The 16,171-nt window shown below is 30.4% G+C and overlaps 6 protein-coding genes across 9 annotated transcripts; 3 read left to right on the forward strand and 3 right to left on the reverse strand.

Annotated features, from left to right (window-relative positions):
• Positions 1–76: 76 nt before the first annotated feature.
• Positions 77–3,023, reverse strand: LOC114878103 (BRCA1-associated protein). The gene is given in 7 exon segments (XM_029191512.2): positions 77–570; positions 643–707; positions 710–1,066; positions 1,152–1,470; positions 1,558–1,747; positions 1,816–2,077; positions 2,602–3,023. Coding segments are annotated over 7 exon segments (1,653 nt in total). The 5' UTR covers positions 2,681–3,023; the 3' UTR covers positions 77–189.
• A 129-nt stretch (positions 3,024–3,152) lies between these two features.
• Positions 3,153–3,751, forward strand: LOC114878105 (COP9 signalosome complex subunit 9). The gene is made up of 3 exons (XM_029191517.2): positions 3,153–3,364; positions 3,462–3,531; positions 3,608–3,751. Exons 1-3 carry the CDS (start codon positions 3,296–3,298, stop codon positions 3,643–3,645), a joined length of 177 nt encoding a protein of 58 aa, XP_029047350.1. The 5' UTR covers positions 3,153–3,295; the 3' UTR covers positions 3,646–3,751.
• A 233-nt stretch (positions 3,752–3,984) lies between these two features.
• Positions 3,985–8,000, reverse strand: LOC114878104 (transcription factor Dp-1). 2 transcript variants are annotated; one of them, XM_029191515.2, is made up of 11 exons: positions 7,590–8,000; positions 6,727–6,845; positions 6,592–6,652; positions 6,341–6,447; positions 6,087–6,256; positions 5,756–5,918; positions 5,318–5,679; positions 5,161–5,243; positions 5,001–5,084; positions 4,658–4,924; positions 3,985–4,589 (listed from the first exon to the last, which is right to left on the reverse strand). In XM_029191515.2, exons 1-10 carry the CDS (start codon positions 7,636–7,638, stop codon positions 4,692–4,694), a joined length of 1,431 nt encoding a protein of 476 aa, XP_029047348.1. In that variant the 5' UTR covers positions 7,639–8,000; the 3' UTR covers positions 3,985–4,589; positions 4,658–4,691. The 2 variants fall into 2 exon arrangements, with proteins under 2 accessions (XP_029047348.1, XP_029047349.1); XM_029191516.2 differs by having other exon boundaries at positions 6,350–6,447; positions 7,590–7,998.
• An 809-nt stretch (positions 8,001–8,809) lies between these two features.
• On the forward strand, positions 8,810–11,725 carry LOC114878121 (protein Mo25). Of its 3 annotated transcripts, none has more exons than XM_029191552.2 (8): positions 8,810–9,108; positions 10,004–10,125; positions 10,179–10,346; positions 10,581–10,699; positions 10,827–10,995; positions 11,074–11,238; positions 11,340–11,444; positions 11,516–11,725. In XM_029191552.2, the coding sequence occupies exons 2-8, from the start codon at positions 10,024–10,026 to the stop codon at positions 11,696–11,698; spliced, it is 1,011 nt and encodes a 336-aa protein (XP_029047385.1). In that variant the 5' UTR covers positions 8,810–9,108; positions 10,004–10,023; the 3' UTR covers positions 11,699–11,725. The 3 variants fall into 3 exon arrangements, with proteins under 3 accessions (XP_029047385.1, XP_029047386.1, XP_029047387.1); XM_029191553.2 differs by lacking the exon at positions 8,810–9,108 and adding an exon at positions 9,129–9,150; XM_029191554.2 differs by lacking the exon at positions 8,810–9,108 and adding an exon at positions 9,283–9,750.
• Positions 11,726–11,822: 97 nt separating this feature from the next.
• Positions 11,823–14,851, forward strand: LOC114878124 (palmitoyltransferase ZDHHC7). The gene is made up of 4 exons (XM_029191557.2): positions 11,823–12,700; positions 12,991–13,272; positions 13,556–13,714; positions 13,815–14,851. The coding sequence occupies exons 1-4, from the start codon at positions 12,588–12,590 to the stop codon at positions 14,086–14,088; spliced, it is 828 nt and encodes a 275-aa protein (XP_029047390.1). The 5' UTR covers positions 11,823–12,587; the 3' UTR covers positions 14,089–14,851.
• Positions 14,852–14,944: 93 nt separating this feature from the next.
• On the reverse strand, positions 14,945–16,141 carry LOC114878125 (eukaryotic translation initiation factor 3 subunit K). Its single transcript, XM_029191558.2, has 4 exons — positions 15,929–16,141; positions 15,639–15,858; positions 15,331–15,550; positions 14,945–15,170 (listed from the first exon to the last, which is right to left on the reverse strand). The coding sequence occupies exons 1-4, from the start codon at positions 15,979–15,981 to the stop codon at positions 15,013–15,015; spliced, it is 651 nt and encodes a 216-aa protein (XP_029047391.1). The 5' UTR covers positions 15,982–16,141; the 3' UTR covers positions 14,945–15,012.
• Between the last annotated feature and the right edge of the window lie 30 nt (positions 16,142–16,171).

Below are 16,171 nucleotides of genomic sequence, written 5' to 3' on the forward strand. Positions count from 1 at the left end.
GATAAATTTAAGCTGTTCACATTACTGGGTGATATTTTTTTTTTTTTTTTTTCGCCATCCCTCAAAGTGCCTGCTGTTTAAAATCAGTAAGAAAGTTGTTTATTTGACATAATTAAAAACATGATACAAAATCAGTTTAATTCTTAAGAGCAATTCAAAATTAATTGTGTAGAATATTAGCAAATAATATCAACGTTTTTTACGTGACTTAGAAGGTCGAGTATTTTTCTTAGCAGAATTGGAAGTTTCTGGGATCATTATACGACCTGATGCGATTTCATCTCTCAGTTCCGAATCTTCAACTTTCTTTTGAGCATCAAGGTAAAACATTAAATCCTGTACCTGATCCTTTAAATCTGCAACCTCTGCTTGTTTTGCTTCTTTATATTCGGTCATTTCATTTTGTAACGTTTTATACTTATCTTGCCAAGTGGCTTGATTTAATTCTAATGCCTTCCTTAACTCTTTTTCTTCAGTCAGTTCCGCCTGTACTTGTACTAATTTATTACTAACTTGTTGTAATCGTTTATCTACATTCTGTTTCTCTCGAGTTAACGAGGCTAATTGTTCCTACGATACAATATAATTTGTTTTAATATTAAATACATAATTATTAAAACAAACTAAAGCATATTAATTCACCTTAACTTTGGCGCTTTCTTCCGACACTTGACCTAACTTTTCTCTGAGCTCTGTAGTTTGTAAACAGAATGCTGTTCTAATCGTGACAATCTTTCTTCAAAGTACTGTCTTTGAGTTTCTAATTGCGACGTTAAGAGATAAGTGAATTCGAGCTGTACGGAATCTACTTTTTCCTCCATTGCAGCACCTTCCGCCTTGGTTGCTGTAGGACCACCTTCAACCATTTTTCCATCTTTATTTTGTAATAATCGATGAACAAAATTATCTCCGACATAATCCCACACTCTATTGTTGCCTAATTGCATAGCGTAACAATGGTCTGTTTCGCGGTAATGTTGGAAAGCGTGTCCTTGATGATATCGCGAGCAACCTATGTGCCCACATATCAAACAGATCCATAGAGCATCATTACTCTCTCCGGTATCTAAAAGATATTTTCATTTTTATTTTCTATTCCTATTACAGCACCTTTTTAAGTAAAACCTAAAGCATTTGTTTTTTTTACGTACTACATTCCATACAATAGCTATCTGCAAATGATTCTGGAGTCTGAGCATATCTACAAACTGGACAAGAGGTGTCCCCCCATTTAGCTAAACAACTTGCATGGAAGGTATGATTACACAGAATTGTTAAAATCCCATCAACACTTTCGTCCATTCTCTCCAAGCAAACTGGGCAAAGTGGTAACTCTGTATGCCCAGACAAAGGCATAGCATTGTATGTTACTTCTACGCTATACACGAATACCATATGACATATAACATCTGGTTCAAAAGAATTGTATGGAGTACCATTGAAAGAACCATAAAACTCTGTTGCTGCACTCTAGAAAAAGTGAAAAGCTAAACGATTATGCGAGAAACAATGGATTGAAATTTTCCTGTATTTGAAAAAATAATCCAATATAATTACAGCAGATTTAAAGGTAATTAGTGCCATATACTGATTAGGACTTCCATCTCTAAGTATCCTAAAATGCCGTACATCTTGATGGCAAGGTGCTGTAAACCTTAAAAGATCATGACAAGTCATTGTAGCTGGGACTGATAGGATGCAGATGGTTTGGGTACGTTCTGCTGCATGATGTATATCTGTTAATTTGCTGAAAAAAATTATCAACAACAGTTAGAACTGTATTTCATAATGATGTGATGAAATAAATCTGCATACTTTTCCTTATACAAATGTATAATTCCTTTGGTTACTTCAACAAATGGATTTCCAGAGATGAAATTTATTTGATCACATGCACAAGCACTTGCACCAGCCATTTCTGTATCATCATAAGTATTTTCTTCTGAATTGGCTCTTGAATTAGAGCCAGATTTACTAGTTCCTTGAGAAGGAAGTGATAAATCTCCCTTCTCAGTAAGATTCTCCATATTTATCTTGGTTGGTTCTCTGCGACCCCTCATCTTGGCAGCCATTGCTCCTGGATTACGAAATCCACTGTGAATTAATCATGATACAAACAAGTAATGATCTTCTTTGCACTGTTAATAACTATAATAACAAATTTCATACATCAAACAAAAGTAATACATCTTTTAAAAATGAGAAATTCATTAACTGACTTTAAGGATGTAATAATATAACTGAAATACAAACTACAGATATAAACACTATGACTTAACATTGAAATTTACAAAGGTAATATCATCTAATGTTTACATTTACTTAATTATATAAAATTAAAAAACAGAAACATGTATACTGGAAAAATTTATTTTGTTACATGTTTCGTTTATAGACAACGTACAGGTTTAAAAATTATCATTATTACTATGAAAAATATAATTATGTAAATATAACATTGTTGTGACACTAACATAACCTTTGAGAAGTTTGTAAACATAATGATTAATCAAAACAATTTGTTATGGGAATAAATAAGACGTTATTTAAAAAACAGCTGAAAGTGATGGCTCTAATAGAAAACAGTAACTAAATATTTACCATTCGATTCTTCAGAATTTTCATCAACAATCTCGACGCGAATAACGCAGAGAGATACCGAAATAGGAGAAGAACTCATCCCATGAAATAATATTTATCGTCCATTATTATAAACAAATTTATCATTGTGTACATTATTTGTAAGTATTTGTTGTACGTTTAAGCAACCCCCATGATTAACTAACAATCTAACAAAGTGTCACACTGCTTCTGATTAGAAGGTTAAAATTATCTTCCACTCATTGTTTTCCATTAAATTATTGTTAAGCAGTTAGAGATCCATTACATTTTGCTCATATCAAATGGTAAATACAATCAATCGTCACAATTGCAGTTTATTACGTCTTCTCATTACTCTTTTCCTTTATTTTATGTCAATCACATACAATCTATTCCTTTGAGTGGAAAACTTTCAGGTGCCAGGTGCAAAAAATAATCATGTACGCCATCTGAAATGAATCATTATCATTAAATCAGTGACTACAGATACAAAAAGACTAGACATGCCTTTGTTCTCCAAGGATCATGATTTTGGGGATCCCAGACACCCCTAGCTGAAATTAGGTCTGCATATTTTTGCCAGCTGTTTTCTTACACACTCTACGTTATAAGAACTTACCATTGTATTCTGTCAAAACAAAAACATTCATATAAAATATTTTTAAATTGTTCATTTAATTACAATTTTAAGAAAATGAAGCCTACCCTTGTAGCTGATGAAATGTTTCCTGATGGTGCTGGTTCTTACATTGAATTGGAGGAGGTAATTGTGTTATTGTTATTAAGGTTATGTTTACACCTTTCACTGACAGTTGACTTGATTTTATTTGTTAAATAATTAATGAAACCATTTATTTCAGGTTGGTGGCAGTCGCTTATTAGTTGATCTTACTGCAAGTGAAAAAGCAGTACATGCAGATTTTTTCAATGGTATTTAATTTGCATGTACCTACAAGTTATTACTAATAATATAAAGTATATGAGTAATAATTATGTCTGCTTTTAGATTTTGATGACTTGTATGATGATGATGACCTGGAATAAAGTGATATAAATTATTACATCATCAGTAACACTATCATACTTAGAATGTATTTCCCATTATCAACTTGTAATAAGTAATAATAATAGAACATATTAATTATATTAACCTGTATAAGTCACCAGTATTAATCCATCATCTTTTATTTAAAATGATAAGATAACAGTAACACAGTTTGAATTAATATTAATATATATATGTATATATATATCCATACAAATACCTATAAAAAATTAAAAGAATATTTAATATTATAATTATGTACTCATATTTTATTACAACTGAAACCTAAAACAAGTTACTAAACATATCAAGGAAAAGAAATTGATATACACAATACGTTAACATTATTACAATTTATTATTTTTAGTTTCGAAATTGAATCAGACGTGCGCCCATATCCAGAATACCATTTATCCTTGGTATATTAGTTTGGGCGATATTAATTATAAACGTGCCATAAGAAAATGAGTACTGGTCATAATGTCTCGTACACATTAATATCGATATCATTGCAAAGATTATAATTTACAATACATAGATGCTAGTCATATAAACCTGTTAAGATGATGCACAATTAAAATAGCACCCCCGGGTTTCAGTCGCGCCGCATAATCATGGATCCTGTCGATCGTCATACATCGATAGTCTCCTTTTTTAGACGAGACGTTCTGAAGCTTTTTTTGAGTTTTATCTCTACGCGATTTGTTTCTTGCTTTTTTTTTGTGTGTGTTTCTCCTTGGCCCCAATCGACATTTTATTCACTTTTTGACCATCCTCATTTCACATTAACAGACTTTTATCAACGGTGGTAACGAGGTTCTATTTTCACTAGAACCTCGGTTACCGGTACTCGTCCGCATCATGATTGCGTTCGAGAATGATGTTCTTAAGAGCGATATCGATGACGACCATGTCGAGTACGCTGCTAACAGTGACGAGTATCCTAAAATAAACAGTATTATCGTCTTCTTTCACTCGACACTTGACAATAATCAACTTCTATAAAATTACCCTGAGTCCAGCCCCGAGAAAATCGTTCGGAGTGCTAGTTAACTTCGAGATCACTATCGGCTTGGTCATCCTGGTCACTTTCTTCCTCTTCGTCCTCTTCCTCGGAATAATACTGCGAGGGTGGCGATAAAACATCTTCCGAAAGTGAAGTGTGAGAAGATGAAGGTGGTCGAGAGCCTTCTAATTTTATGTCCAGGTCTTCCATCGAAGTACTTGGTCCAGGAATGGTCACTGGGATGAATTTTTCCAAATCACCGGATGCTAGTTCTAGTACGAAACAATAAAAAGTATATGTTTAAAAAAATTATTAGATATCTAAACATAATTTATCAATAATACGCACGTTCCACATATTTTTCCAGAGATTTTGGAACCATTAATTTAGCTTTTCGCAAATTTTCCTCAGTGCATTCACCTTTTTCTAAACCTAATTAGAAATAATTATTTCTGATTAGCTAATCGATATCAGAGATGAATTAGAAAATAACAAACAAATCGTTTACCGAAAGCTAAACCCATTTGTTTTAAAACTTCAATATCGTCATGAATTTCGAACTTATCGTTAAAATTGAACAGGTACTCGGTTCTAAAATAAACAAGTTACATTATTGTTACCTCAAATTAAATATTAATAAAAATAGAAGTTATTTAGTATCATACTTGTCATTCGAAATGCTGCAATCTATTACAGTCTTTTTGCTAGTATTCACAATCAGGAATGGCAGCTGTATGGCAGAATTTGGTTTTGGTGGGCCACGCAGACTCTCATTGACACGATTACGTTCCACCAGATTTTTAAAAGAGATATGCGAAAGAATCAATTGATGTAATTGTTGCGTTTTCGCTTTGATTCTCTCGATCTTTTTCTTTTTATCTTTTTCAAGTGCCAAACATTCCTGAAGAGAATTAGTTGGCAAACCTAACCACCTAATTTCCTTTTTCTCTTTTGAAATAATATTCATCGCCATTAAAACGTTCAGAGCATCGTAAACGCGTCTTCTAATGTTTTTTTGATCATATTGCTACAAGCAAAAAATAGTATTCATGTTTATTTATGTATTGTTTAAAAAAAAAAGATAAATAGGAAGAGAAATATACCTGATCTGTTAAAGAATTTATATGAGCAGGATTAGTGAATTCTCCAACAAGCTCATCTGCAACTTCGTTGTACGACGTAGTTCCCTTCTTTTTAACTTTTTCGCAAACTTTCATTGAAAAATGACGTAATCCCTTACCTACTTTCTCTGTTTTTCTTCGTTTACTATAAATAAATCAAAATTAAAATTAATTTAAATCAATTCTCACTTATTCGGAAGTTTTTACAAACATGTAACTAACAGTTTAGAAATACCAAAGATTGCTGATACATTGTAATAAACGAAAAAGAAAAATATTCGATATAAGCATAAAAATGTGATAGGTTATTTACTCTGGTACAAAATCGCCGCCCTCGACATCCTGTCTTTTCCTAGAACCACTGTGATCCAATATTGGACTGATATATGTTTTTCCACTTGCATCTTTCACCAGTTGTTGATTACCAGATTGTTGTTGCTGTTGCTGTTGCTGTTGAGACACTATTGCCTGTTTTATATCGCTCTGAGAAGAAAGAACAAAAGAAGCAAACAATGTAATAATGTTTAATTTTCATTATATATAACTGAAGAAAAAAGTTGTTCATACAAGCTTTACCATTTGTGCAGATGTTAACTGTATAGTCTTAGTCAATACAGGTTCACCAGCTTTTGTTGTTGCTAACTTTGTATTCTGTAATGGTATTGTAACCAATCCTAAGATAATAACAAAAAAGTAAAAATGTAGACATAGATTACATTTCAAGCAACTGCTGATAAGAGACTACATTGATACAAGAAACATTTACAAAATTAAATATACAATAACCAGACATAAAAAGAGGAACTTAAGTTACTCACTTTGGCCAGGAGTTGAAGGCAAACTGATAGTTTTAAGAACTTGTGCGTTAGATGACAAAACCTAAAGAACATAAAGTTACATTATTAAATTTATTGTCAACATATGAAATTATATCTGTGACTATTTTATTTTACCTGAGATTCTTGGCTCGGAGTCTTAAAGACCTTAAGGCCACCTGCATTTGTTGTACTGACAATACCTCCCAATGCCTTATTGGCTGTACTTTGCACTACCTTTATTACTTGTGGATGACCTAAAACAATTGTAAATTTGCTAGTATTGTATGAATAATTAAAGAGAAATAAGTTTGGCAAAGTAGGAAATAAAAAATACATTAGCTTTATCAAAATATTTAATCAATTTTAACAAGGTATGAGTAATAACTACAAATCAACCAAAACTAATTCTTACATTATGAAAGATTTTTAAATCACTCCTCTTATCATTATAAAATTGATTCACTAATGAAATATACATATGTACTTATATACCATTGAAATTATATTAAACATTAATATATTAAATGTATTGACCTTCTTGAATTCTTGTAATTTAGCTAAATTCAAATATCAGTTCAAATAGGGTCTCTATATTTAAATGAAAACATTAGGAAGTCAGAGTAACCCATTCGACTGAACAACCAAGAGAAGCAAGTATGTAACTTTCCCAAGGGAAATACATCAGAATAACTTCAAAAGAAGTTAGATTCATTCATCTTATAATAGGGGGGGAAATAAAAACTTATCTACTTCAATGCAATATAGATATTTATTCTAGAAAAACACGATACAAGAGCAAAATGAATATAAGAAAAGAAAGGAGTTAATAGGAACTTACAATTAAAGGGAATCGTATAAAAAGGAAGAGGAAAATGAGCTGGAGTCGAGGAAAGCAATAACAATAGTGGAGCTAAGCGATCTCGATGGAATCTGAAGAAAATTGAGAGTATCTTCGAAGTGAGGCATGCTGATAATTGGCGCGCACTCGGCATACTCACCATTCGCGTCATGTATGAGAAAGTTCATCGTTTTGTTTTGTTGCGTCATCCTCGAGGTTAGAATTCCGTCCCGGCGTCACTGACGATCACGACGATCGACCGAATGCCGAGTGAAAATAAAAAGATCATAGGTACACTCGCTAATCTTGGCTCGGTCTATCACCAAAATGGCGACTATGATATAGAACCATTTAAGATCAGAATTCAACGATATACGGATTATACAATGTTTTATTTGACGCACGAAAGTAAAAGTTAGCTATTTCTTTATTCTACTAAATCAAGCATTTCCTTAGAATGCTTGTCTGCAAGCAAAAATATCGCACGAAAATCTAGCTTCCGCGTGCACAGTACAGAATAGAGACGAGCTTGGCGGCACGACAAAGTTAAACAGCTGATTGGTTACTTTTTCAGTCACGTGGCTCCTCCTGTTCCACGTTTATGGGCACAGTATCTGCACGAAAAACCTGTCTCTAGTAATCAAAACGATGAAGATTATTATCGGGACTTTTATTCGGAGTTGGTAAAACTTACCCGAATTTTATCCAATAATAAATTTGCTAAACTTGTTTATCCAATAATAAACGAATAAAAAACGAATACTGCGTCTTAAATAACTTTCAAATCCATTAACATGATAATGAATAGACGACACGTGAATTTAATTTAAATATCTTATTTTCTTCTAATTTCAATATGGTTCCTATGACGATATAAGATATTCCCAAATAACGATTTTTTTTTAGCAAATTTGAAGAGAAAGCCTCAACTTGACGTTGAATTTTTAATCGAAAATGAATAACCTGTTCCTTAAATTCAAATTAAGGTTTATTCCGTATTGAAATCAATGAAACTTTTCGTGATTTATATAAAATGAGTATTATCGAACATGTGATGTTCTCGCGCCATAATTCAATATATGATATATCGGATGCACAGTAACCCGAAGGATATTCTTGATGTTTTTAGGCATTCGAAATAACAAAGTAGTTCAAAATAATATTAGACAAGATCATTTTGAATTTCAACGTATGTACTTAATTGACTTAGCTTTTCAAAAGAAATCAATTAAATTTGAATATAAAGAAAGAAAAATATAAAAATTACTTCGTTCAAATGGCAGGAATAACATTTTAATTAAACGAATTGAAACGCGATTTTATTTTCAACCTATTCCAATTGGTTGAAGGAAAAGTTTCTAGATAGTCAAGACCAATAATGTTTTTGCAGATTCAGTATTAGTCGTGAAAGAATTTTGATAAGAGACGTCACAGAATCGTACAATTAGTCAAAAGTTTTTAAAGATAAATAATTTATTGCTAGCGTTCATTAAAAAAAGCTATATCGCATTGCGTAGAATTGGTATCCGTTATTGATAGAAGTGTCATAATTGTATAAATTGTGTTTTTAATACGTATTACTGAATTGAAAAGTAGTTGCCTTATATGTGCGCTTTTAAAAGAATAGCATAGGATACTTCGAACCGAGGCTGAGGGTTCGTTCAGGGTCTGACTGAATGGTAAGATTATTTTAAGGCTCGCGAGGTGATTGAAAGGCACAGGTTAAACGTTTACTATCTTGTTCGACGAACTCGCATCGTTGCAAGTCGCAACTTGACTTCTTCTTGTTTCTTTAATTCGTTGAATTTTCATCTTGTATTATTTATTTTCTCGATAAAAACGTATGAATCATGTCGCATTGTTGATTTCTTTCTTTTTTATTTTCACCTGAATCTCTTTATCGTCATTATATCGTTGATCAACTTGATATACGACCTCCATTTTTGTTGCAACTATTTCATTCGGCATATTTCTCACAGTATTGCTCGATTCATTTATTTCTTTTTACCATTTTTCAATCTTCCAATTATAACTGTTCGAGATGTATAATTTTTAGGTTAAATTAAATATGTACTTTCTAAGGAAAAAAGAGCAAATGCTAATTAATATATGTATATATAAAATCATGTTTGATGATAGTAGGTCGTAGCCTGCAACAAATTTGACATTTACATCTACAGATATAACCTGCAGGAACTTATTAGCATCATCGACTGCAGACCTTTAATACATGAAACATTCCAACATATATTCAATAATAAACCTATTAGATGTTTTAAATATAGAAAGTTTTAAAAATAATGGTTAATTCGAAGTTTGAAGTACATATCATTATGAATTAAATCATCATTTCTAGATTTAGTGTAACTTTTTGTTTATTTCTTATCTTTTAATTTAATTTAATTTTGTTAAATATATCTAAAAAAAAATGTTAAATAAACTTATTAAATTCTTTTTGTTATATATATAATAATTTGTGAAATTTGTCACATATACTTTACATGTTTGTAAATACTTGTATTAAATGACAAATAAATCTAACTTATTTTTCATTGTTTCCATATATTCTACAAGGTCTGTAAATTGTGAAAAACATGCCTCTGTTCGGAAAGTCTCAAAAGAGTCCGGCGGAGGTGGTAAAAGCTCTCAAGGAAGCAGTAAATGCATTGGAGCTTGGTGATAAGAAGGTACAAAAGGTATGTTGTCCAACCCAATTTTGGTTTCTATGATGCAATACATTGATTTTTAGGCTCAAGAGGATGTCAGTAAAAATTTGGTACATATAAAAAATATGCTGTATGGTACAGCTGAAACAGAGCCTCAAGCAGATATTGTTGTTGCCCAATTGGCACAAGAATTGTATAATAGTAATTTGTTGCTTCTACTTGTGCAAAATCTTAGTCGCATAGATTTTGAGGTATGTTTCAAGATATTAATTCAGAATACTATAATAAATTATCTTCAACAGTTTTTCATTAGCAGTAGTACAACAACACAAGTATGTAAAAATATTTATATAACAGTAAAACATTTAATTTATAATAATCTATTTCAGTGGTAGTCAAAATAATGAATATATCCAAATTATTAACATACTAATTTTATATTAATTTTTGACCTCTTTAAAAATGTGCTTGCTATTTGTTAATAGGGAAAGAAAGATGTCGCTCAAGTATTTAATAATATATTACGAAGACAAATTGGAACTAGATCTCCAACAGTAGAATATATATGTACTAAGCCAGAAATATTATTTACTCTTATGTCTGGGTGAGTTTCTTAATTGTTGTGTTGTGTTACTTATTCTGCTTTTCTATAACCATTTGTTAACACTAGAATATTTTCAACTAAAAGTGTTAACATACTACAATTTTTAATCTATTGTACCTGATTACAGGTATGAACACCAAGACATTGCTTTAAATTGTGGCACTATGTTAAGAGAATGTGCAAGATACGAGGCCTTGGCAAAAATAATGATTTACTCGGACGACTTTTACAATTTTTTCAGATATGTTGAAGTATCAACATTCGACATAGCTTCCGACGCGTTTTCTACGTTCAAAGTAAGCGATGATAAGCGCATGATATATCGTTCTTAAAGTAAACCATACTCTTGGTGCATTCGGTACGTTGGTTTTTAGGAATTACTTACCAGGCATAAAATACTGAGCGCTGAGTTTTTAGAAATTAATTACGATAAAGTTTTCTCTCATTATCAAAGGTTATTGAATTCTGAAAACTATGTTACGCGACGACAGAGTTTGAAACTGCTAGGGGAGCTTTTACTCGATAGACATAATTTTACCGTATGTATAAACTTTTAATACACCTTTAGAAATATATGCATATCTATATAAATACATATATATTTCTAAAACATGCTGATTTAACAATTTCTAAATTTCAGGTAATGACACGATATATTTCAAATCCAGATAATTTAAAATTGATGATGAACATGCTCAAAGAAAAATCGCGTAATATACAATTCGAGGCGTTTCATGTTTTTAAGGTAAATTTTATTATTTAGATTAAAATTTTGATTTTCACAGCAAATGGTAAGTTATGTTTATCATTTTTTAGGTATTTGTGGCAAATCCAAATAAACCAAAACCGATCTTAGATATATTATTGCGCAATCAGGAAAAATTAATTGAATTCCTAACGCGCTTCCATACTGATCGTTTCGAAGACGAACAGTTCAACGACGAGAAGGCGTACCTTATTAAGCAGATAAAAGAACTTAAATCTGTACATGAGAATTAAGTCCAAAATACAAGTTATTGCTACAGCTATCGTTAACTACTACTATTGAAGTCTATTCAGCTGCTGTTGCTACTGTTACACCATCACAGTCACTAATGTAGCCAATTTACCATTATTTTCTTCCTCTCTTTCAGTCTTTACTCTCCCTTTCTTTCTCTTGTTATAGTTATCGTTGATCGATTCGTAATGATTCGATTATTATTAATTATTATTATTATTAATATTATTATTATTAATTATTATCGCTATTACTTTTATTTGCGAGTAGTTCTGTAAATAAAGTTTTCGTTTAATTATGTATTATTGTATATTTACATGAAGATGATTGATATATTTCCACCTGATATCCATTAAAACAAATAGCATCAAAAGCAGAAAAATATTCCTTTTTGAAGTTAACCATTTACCTAGAAGGTACTATTACACTTTACGTTAAGTGATAAGATGATATAGTATTTCAGTTGAAAACTTATATCAATAAGGGCGCTTAATTATTATGCTTATCATTTTTCTGATAGAATAAAATGAAATTTCAATTGTAAACAGCGTGTGGTAGGGAGTGTCACGTGGTATTCAACGACAGTAATATGATGGCTGATGGCGGTCAGCTTAGGCTAGTTAATGGCAACCAGTATTGGTTGGAAATTTTGACATTAACGTCAATGTTATATTATTTAGCGAAATAATCGAATCTTCTCTTGTAAACATACACTAACTTGGTGTTTCAGTGCAATCATAGAATAAAAAGATATGAATTTAAATGGAATTCATAAAAATTGAATCATATTTGTATCATGTAAATTTAATGAAGAACGAAATCACATGAAATTGTTCAGCTTTGTGATGATAGGTGATATCTTTTTCAGTGAAGAGTATGGAATAAAAGAAAATGTTCGTAAAAGACCCCTGTGGCATCGTGTGTATCATAGTTACGTACATCGCTGTCTTTTATGCGGATTACGTCGTTGTACGCTGGGTTATCTTGCATAGTTTACAAGACAGGTGCATTTAACAACTTTTTGTATCTATGCTCATGTTTGTTTGTAGTTTTATATTTACTTTGTACGACATTTATTATGTATAAATTTATAATCATAACACTATGAATCAGTGTATTTCAATTTCTGAATAGCTTTTACATATTATATACACACTTATACCTTCAATGGAATGTTTTAGTCTTCATTATTGCACTTTTACTGTGAATAAAGAGACACAACTCAAGAAAACATATTTGTAATATTTATATAATGGTTAATAATTAATATTATTTTATATATTATTGTGTACAGTTTATGGGGTCCATTTCATGTAGTGGCTTTCAATACTGTAGTATTATTATTGATAATGTCACATTTGAAGGCAGTCTGCAGTGATCCTGGTGTTGTGCCACTACCACAGAGCCGTATGGATTTTTCTGATATTTATACAGATAATCCAGAAACAAAAATTGAATGTGATGAGAGAGACAATTGGACTGTTTGTACCGGATGTGAAACCTATAGACCACCTAAAGCACATCATTGTAGAATTTGTAAAAGATGTGTTAGGAGAATGGATCATCATTGTCCATGGTATGCTATAATTTATAGGCATATAAGTAATGTTTCCACTTTTGTAATTTCATCAAATTAAACTATCATTCATATTCTTATGGTTGTATTAATAATCAATTTTAATTTATTTTAGCCTTTTTTGATTTCTAGTCTTTGTGATTTATTTTTATATCTCATTATATCCTCTCATTAAGAATGTTTTATAAATTTTATACAAATTAGTCTTCTTATATATCTCTTTGTATATTGTGTTTTGGTATACTGTTTTTAACAATAAGTTTCTTTATAATGCTGCTGAAAGGATAAACAACTGTGTTGGAGAAAGAAATCAAAAGTACTTTATCCAATTTCTGGTGTATGTTGGAATATTGGCCATTTATGCACTAGGTTTGGTGATAACATCATGGATTGTAGAATGTTCCCAATGCAGTAATGATATTGCTGTTAAACAAAGTCGCATGTATGTGCATTTCATATCAATTTAAAAAAAAAGTTATTTTGATGTGGATTCGAAAATTTCCTTCTGCAAAAAGAGATTAATCAAGAAGTTTTTTCTACAGCTTACACTGTGTTATATTGGTTTTGGAATCAGCACTCTTTGGCATGTTTGTCGTTGCGATACTGGTAGATCAATTTCAAGGAATCCTGGGAGAAGAAAATACAGTGGAACGTGTGCAAAATAATCATCACTATAAAAGAAATAGTTCACGTACCTTGATATTACTTTCTCAAGTCTTTGGTAAAAGTCATCCAGTTCTGTGGATGCTTCCTTGCCAAAATACACCAAGGTATACTTTCAGGAGAGATGCATACCTAATTGATCATGAGGTTTAAATGCATAAGTTATTGTATACTATTATATTTTAAAAAACAAATGCTTCTATCATGACTATTTGTTATAAAGAATTAAAACATTACTTTTTGGTATAAGGTTTTGGAAAGCAAGATATTTATATATGTAAGAACTATCGCTCGTAATATTAAAAGATAATTATATTTTCTTCTTATTTAAAACTGGACTGTTTCTAGCATTTTTTTTTAAGTCTTTTGATAAGATCATATTTTTCTTATAAATTATTTAAGTACAAAAAGAAAAGTAATGTAAGAAATATTATCTTGAAGTGCAAATTAATATAAGTTTCATATTATTACCATTGAATTGCAATATATAAAATTCATATAATGTAAGGTAAACAATTAATATGTCGTTTGTTACTTGGATAGATCATTCCATTAAATTAAGTTCTTTCAGTTTAAATGTGCTTTCACTTAATACTCATACAATTGAATCAAATTATTAGCAATTGTATAGAATGTAATATTACTGAACGTATATTTAATTAAATCTTAGTAAAACTTGTAAGAATGTGCATGTATAAAAAATTGTTCAATATATCTTCCATCTAATTTCATAACATTTAAAACATTCGAAAAATTTCAATGTTTAGAATTGAATACTAGTCTTTAATAATTTTCAAAGACATTAGTATAATTTATTTGTATTAAAATTATGTAAAATACACAATTTTAGGTGTTATGTTGTTATTACGTTATATATATGTATATCGCGTTATTGTTTTTTGCGGTATTTATATGTTATCAAATTAATATATACGAAGATCTTCTATATCATAGGAAAGGAATAAAATTCACGGAATCAAAATATTTTATTTAAAATGATAGAACTGAAATAATTTAAGTTTTTTATTTTGTTTATATAAAAAGATTATTGAAAATGAGATAAGTTTTATACAAGGTTTAAAGACAAGCAGCCATTAAACCAGCAACATTCTCAAAATCAATTTTCTCTGTAATATTTTTTGTTTTTATATTTTCATCTTGATTGGCAATAAAAATAATGGATTTACCTTCTTCTTTCCATCCATATTTTTTTACCCAATGTTTTAAGGTAGTATCTAAAATAAATCAATTAATTACTAAGTCTATGTTTGTAATGCTTAATAAGTACCTATTAAAAAATATAGATAATTATAAAAAAAATTTAGTTTGTAAATTATTTGTTGAACCACCTTTAACATATCTACTTAATTTCAATATAAGTATTTTGTTAATTACCATCAACACCACCAAGAAGTTGTGCTAAGAGGCCTTTATCTATTGTTTGAAAAGTAATTCCTACTACATGACAAACAAATTTTCTTATTGAATCTTGAAATCCTACAATTCTGTCACAAACATCAGACATAGCACGGATTTTGTTCCATGCATGTTGAAAATCACACTGTTCTAAAATATCTCCTAAGTACATAATGTGACTAATTGGAGTTTCTAGCATCTGCAAAAGTAATGTGTAATTCATACATTAATATTGCTAATAGCAATTATAAAATTATAAAAAATAGTTTAATAAATAAGTGACTTGCAATTCTTTCATTCAGGAGGCATTTACATAAAACAAAATCAGTGTGTGGAAGATTTGTTAGAGCCTTTAGCAGTATCTGACATGTAATATCCATGTTAAACCTATGTGGATTTAATTGATACAGCTTTAAAACTGCTAAATTTGCTTCTAAATCATATGCATTTTCCCTTGACTGTATTTCAACGTATTTTTCAAGAGTTGCCAAATGATCTGGATTATATCTATAAAAAAATGTATGTTAATTAAATAATGTAAAAAGTTTTAGTTTGGTTACATATTTGTCATCTGTACCTTTCAATGCCTTTTAACATTCCAGCTACGGTTTGACGCATTGCTTCAGCCATTGTGCTAAAGAAATTATTATCTCCTCAATAATAAATAAAGTAAATTATTTGGTTAATTTCCAAAATATTAATTCTTTAGGTTAGAAAATGTTCTGTTCACGCGGTGACATCAAAAGGAGATATACCTAAATACCTAAATACCTACTCTTTGGTGACAGTGTTTCACAAGCTTACCAAATTTAATACAATA

Source organism: Osmia bicornis, chromosome 13 (assembly GCF_907164935.1).
Source record: "Osmia bicornis bicornis chromosome 13, iOsmBic2.1, whole genome shotgun sequence".
Classification (NCBI taxonomy): domain Eukaryota; kingdom Metazoa; phylum Arthropoda; class Insecta; order Hymenoptera; family Megachilidae; genus Osmia; species Osmia bicornis.

Excerpts from the sequence above, each read along its gene's own strand:
- LOC114878105 (XM_029191517.2), top strand. The coding sequence starts at position 3,296 with ATGAAGCCTACCCTTGTAGCTGATGAAATGTTTCCTGATGGTGCTGGT. Across the intron at positions 3,365-3,461 it reads CTTACATTGAATTGGAGGAG|GTTGGTGGCAGTCGCTTATT; the intron begins GTAATTGTGTTA and ends CATTTATTTCAG. Across the intron at positions 3,532-3,607 it reads ACATGCAGATTTTTTCAATG|ATTTTGATGACTTGTATGAT; the intron begins GTATTTAATTTG and ends GTCTGCTTTTAG.
- LOC114878104 (XM_029191515.2), bottom strand. The coding sequence starts at position 7,638 with ATGACGCAACAAAACAAAACGATGAACTTTCTCATACATGACGCGAAT. Across the intron at positions 6,846-7,589 it reads TCTCATACATGACGCGAATG|GTCATCCACAAGTAATAAAG; the intron begins GTGAGTATGCCG and ends CAATTGTTTTAG. Across the intron at positions 6,257-6,340 it reads CTGCACAAATGGTAAAGCTT|AGCGATATAAAACAGGCAAT; the intron begins GTATGAACAACT and ends CTTTCTTCTCAG.
- LOC114878121 (XM_029191552.2), top strand. The coding sequence starts at position 10,024 with ATGCCTCTGTTCGGAAAGTCTCAAAAGAGTCCGGCGGAGGTGGTAAAA. Across the intron at positions 10,126-10,178 it reads GTGATAAGAAGGTACAAAAG|GCTCAAGAGGATGTCAGTAA; the intron begins GTATGTTGTCCA and ends ATTGATTTTTAG. Across the intron at positions 11,445-11,515 it reads AGGCGTTTCATGTTTTTAAG|GTATTTGTGGCAAATCCAAA; the intron begins GTAAATTTTATT and ends ATCATTTTTTAG.
- LOC114878124 (XM_029191557.2), top strand. The coding sequence starts at position 12,588 with ATGTTCGTAAAAGACCCCTGTGGCATCGTGTGTATCATAGTTACGTAC. Across the intron at positions 12,701-12,990 it reads TTGCATAGTTTACAAGACAG|TTTATGGGGTCCATTTCATG; the intron begins GTGCATTTAACA and ends TATTGTGTACAG. Across the intron at positions 13,273-13,555 it reads ATGGATCATCATTGTCCATG|GATAAACAACTGTGTTGGAG; the intron begins GTATGCTATAAT and ends TGCTGCTGAAAG.
- LOC114878125 (XM_029191558.2), bottom strand. The coding sequence starts at position 15,981 with ATGGCTGAAGCAATGCGTCAAACCGTAGCTGGAATGTTAAAAGGCATT. Across the intron at positions 15,551-15,638 it reads GCCTCCTGAATGAAAGAATT|ATGCTAGAAACTCCAATTAG; the intron begins GCAAGTCACTTA and ends TTACTTTTGCAG. Across the intron at positions 15,171-15,330 it reads ACTTCTTGGTGGTGTTGATG|ATACTACCTTAAAACATTGG; the intron begins GTAATTAACAAA and ends GATTTATTTTAG.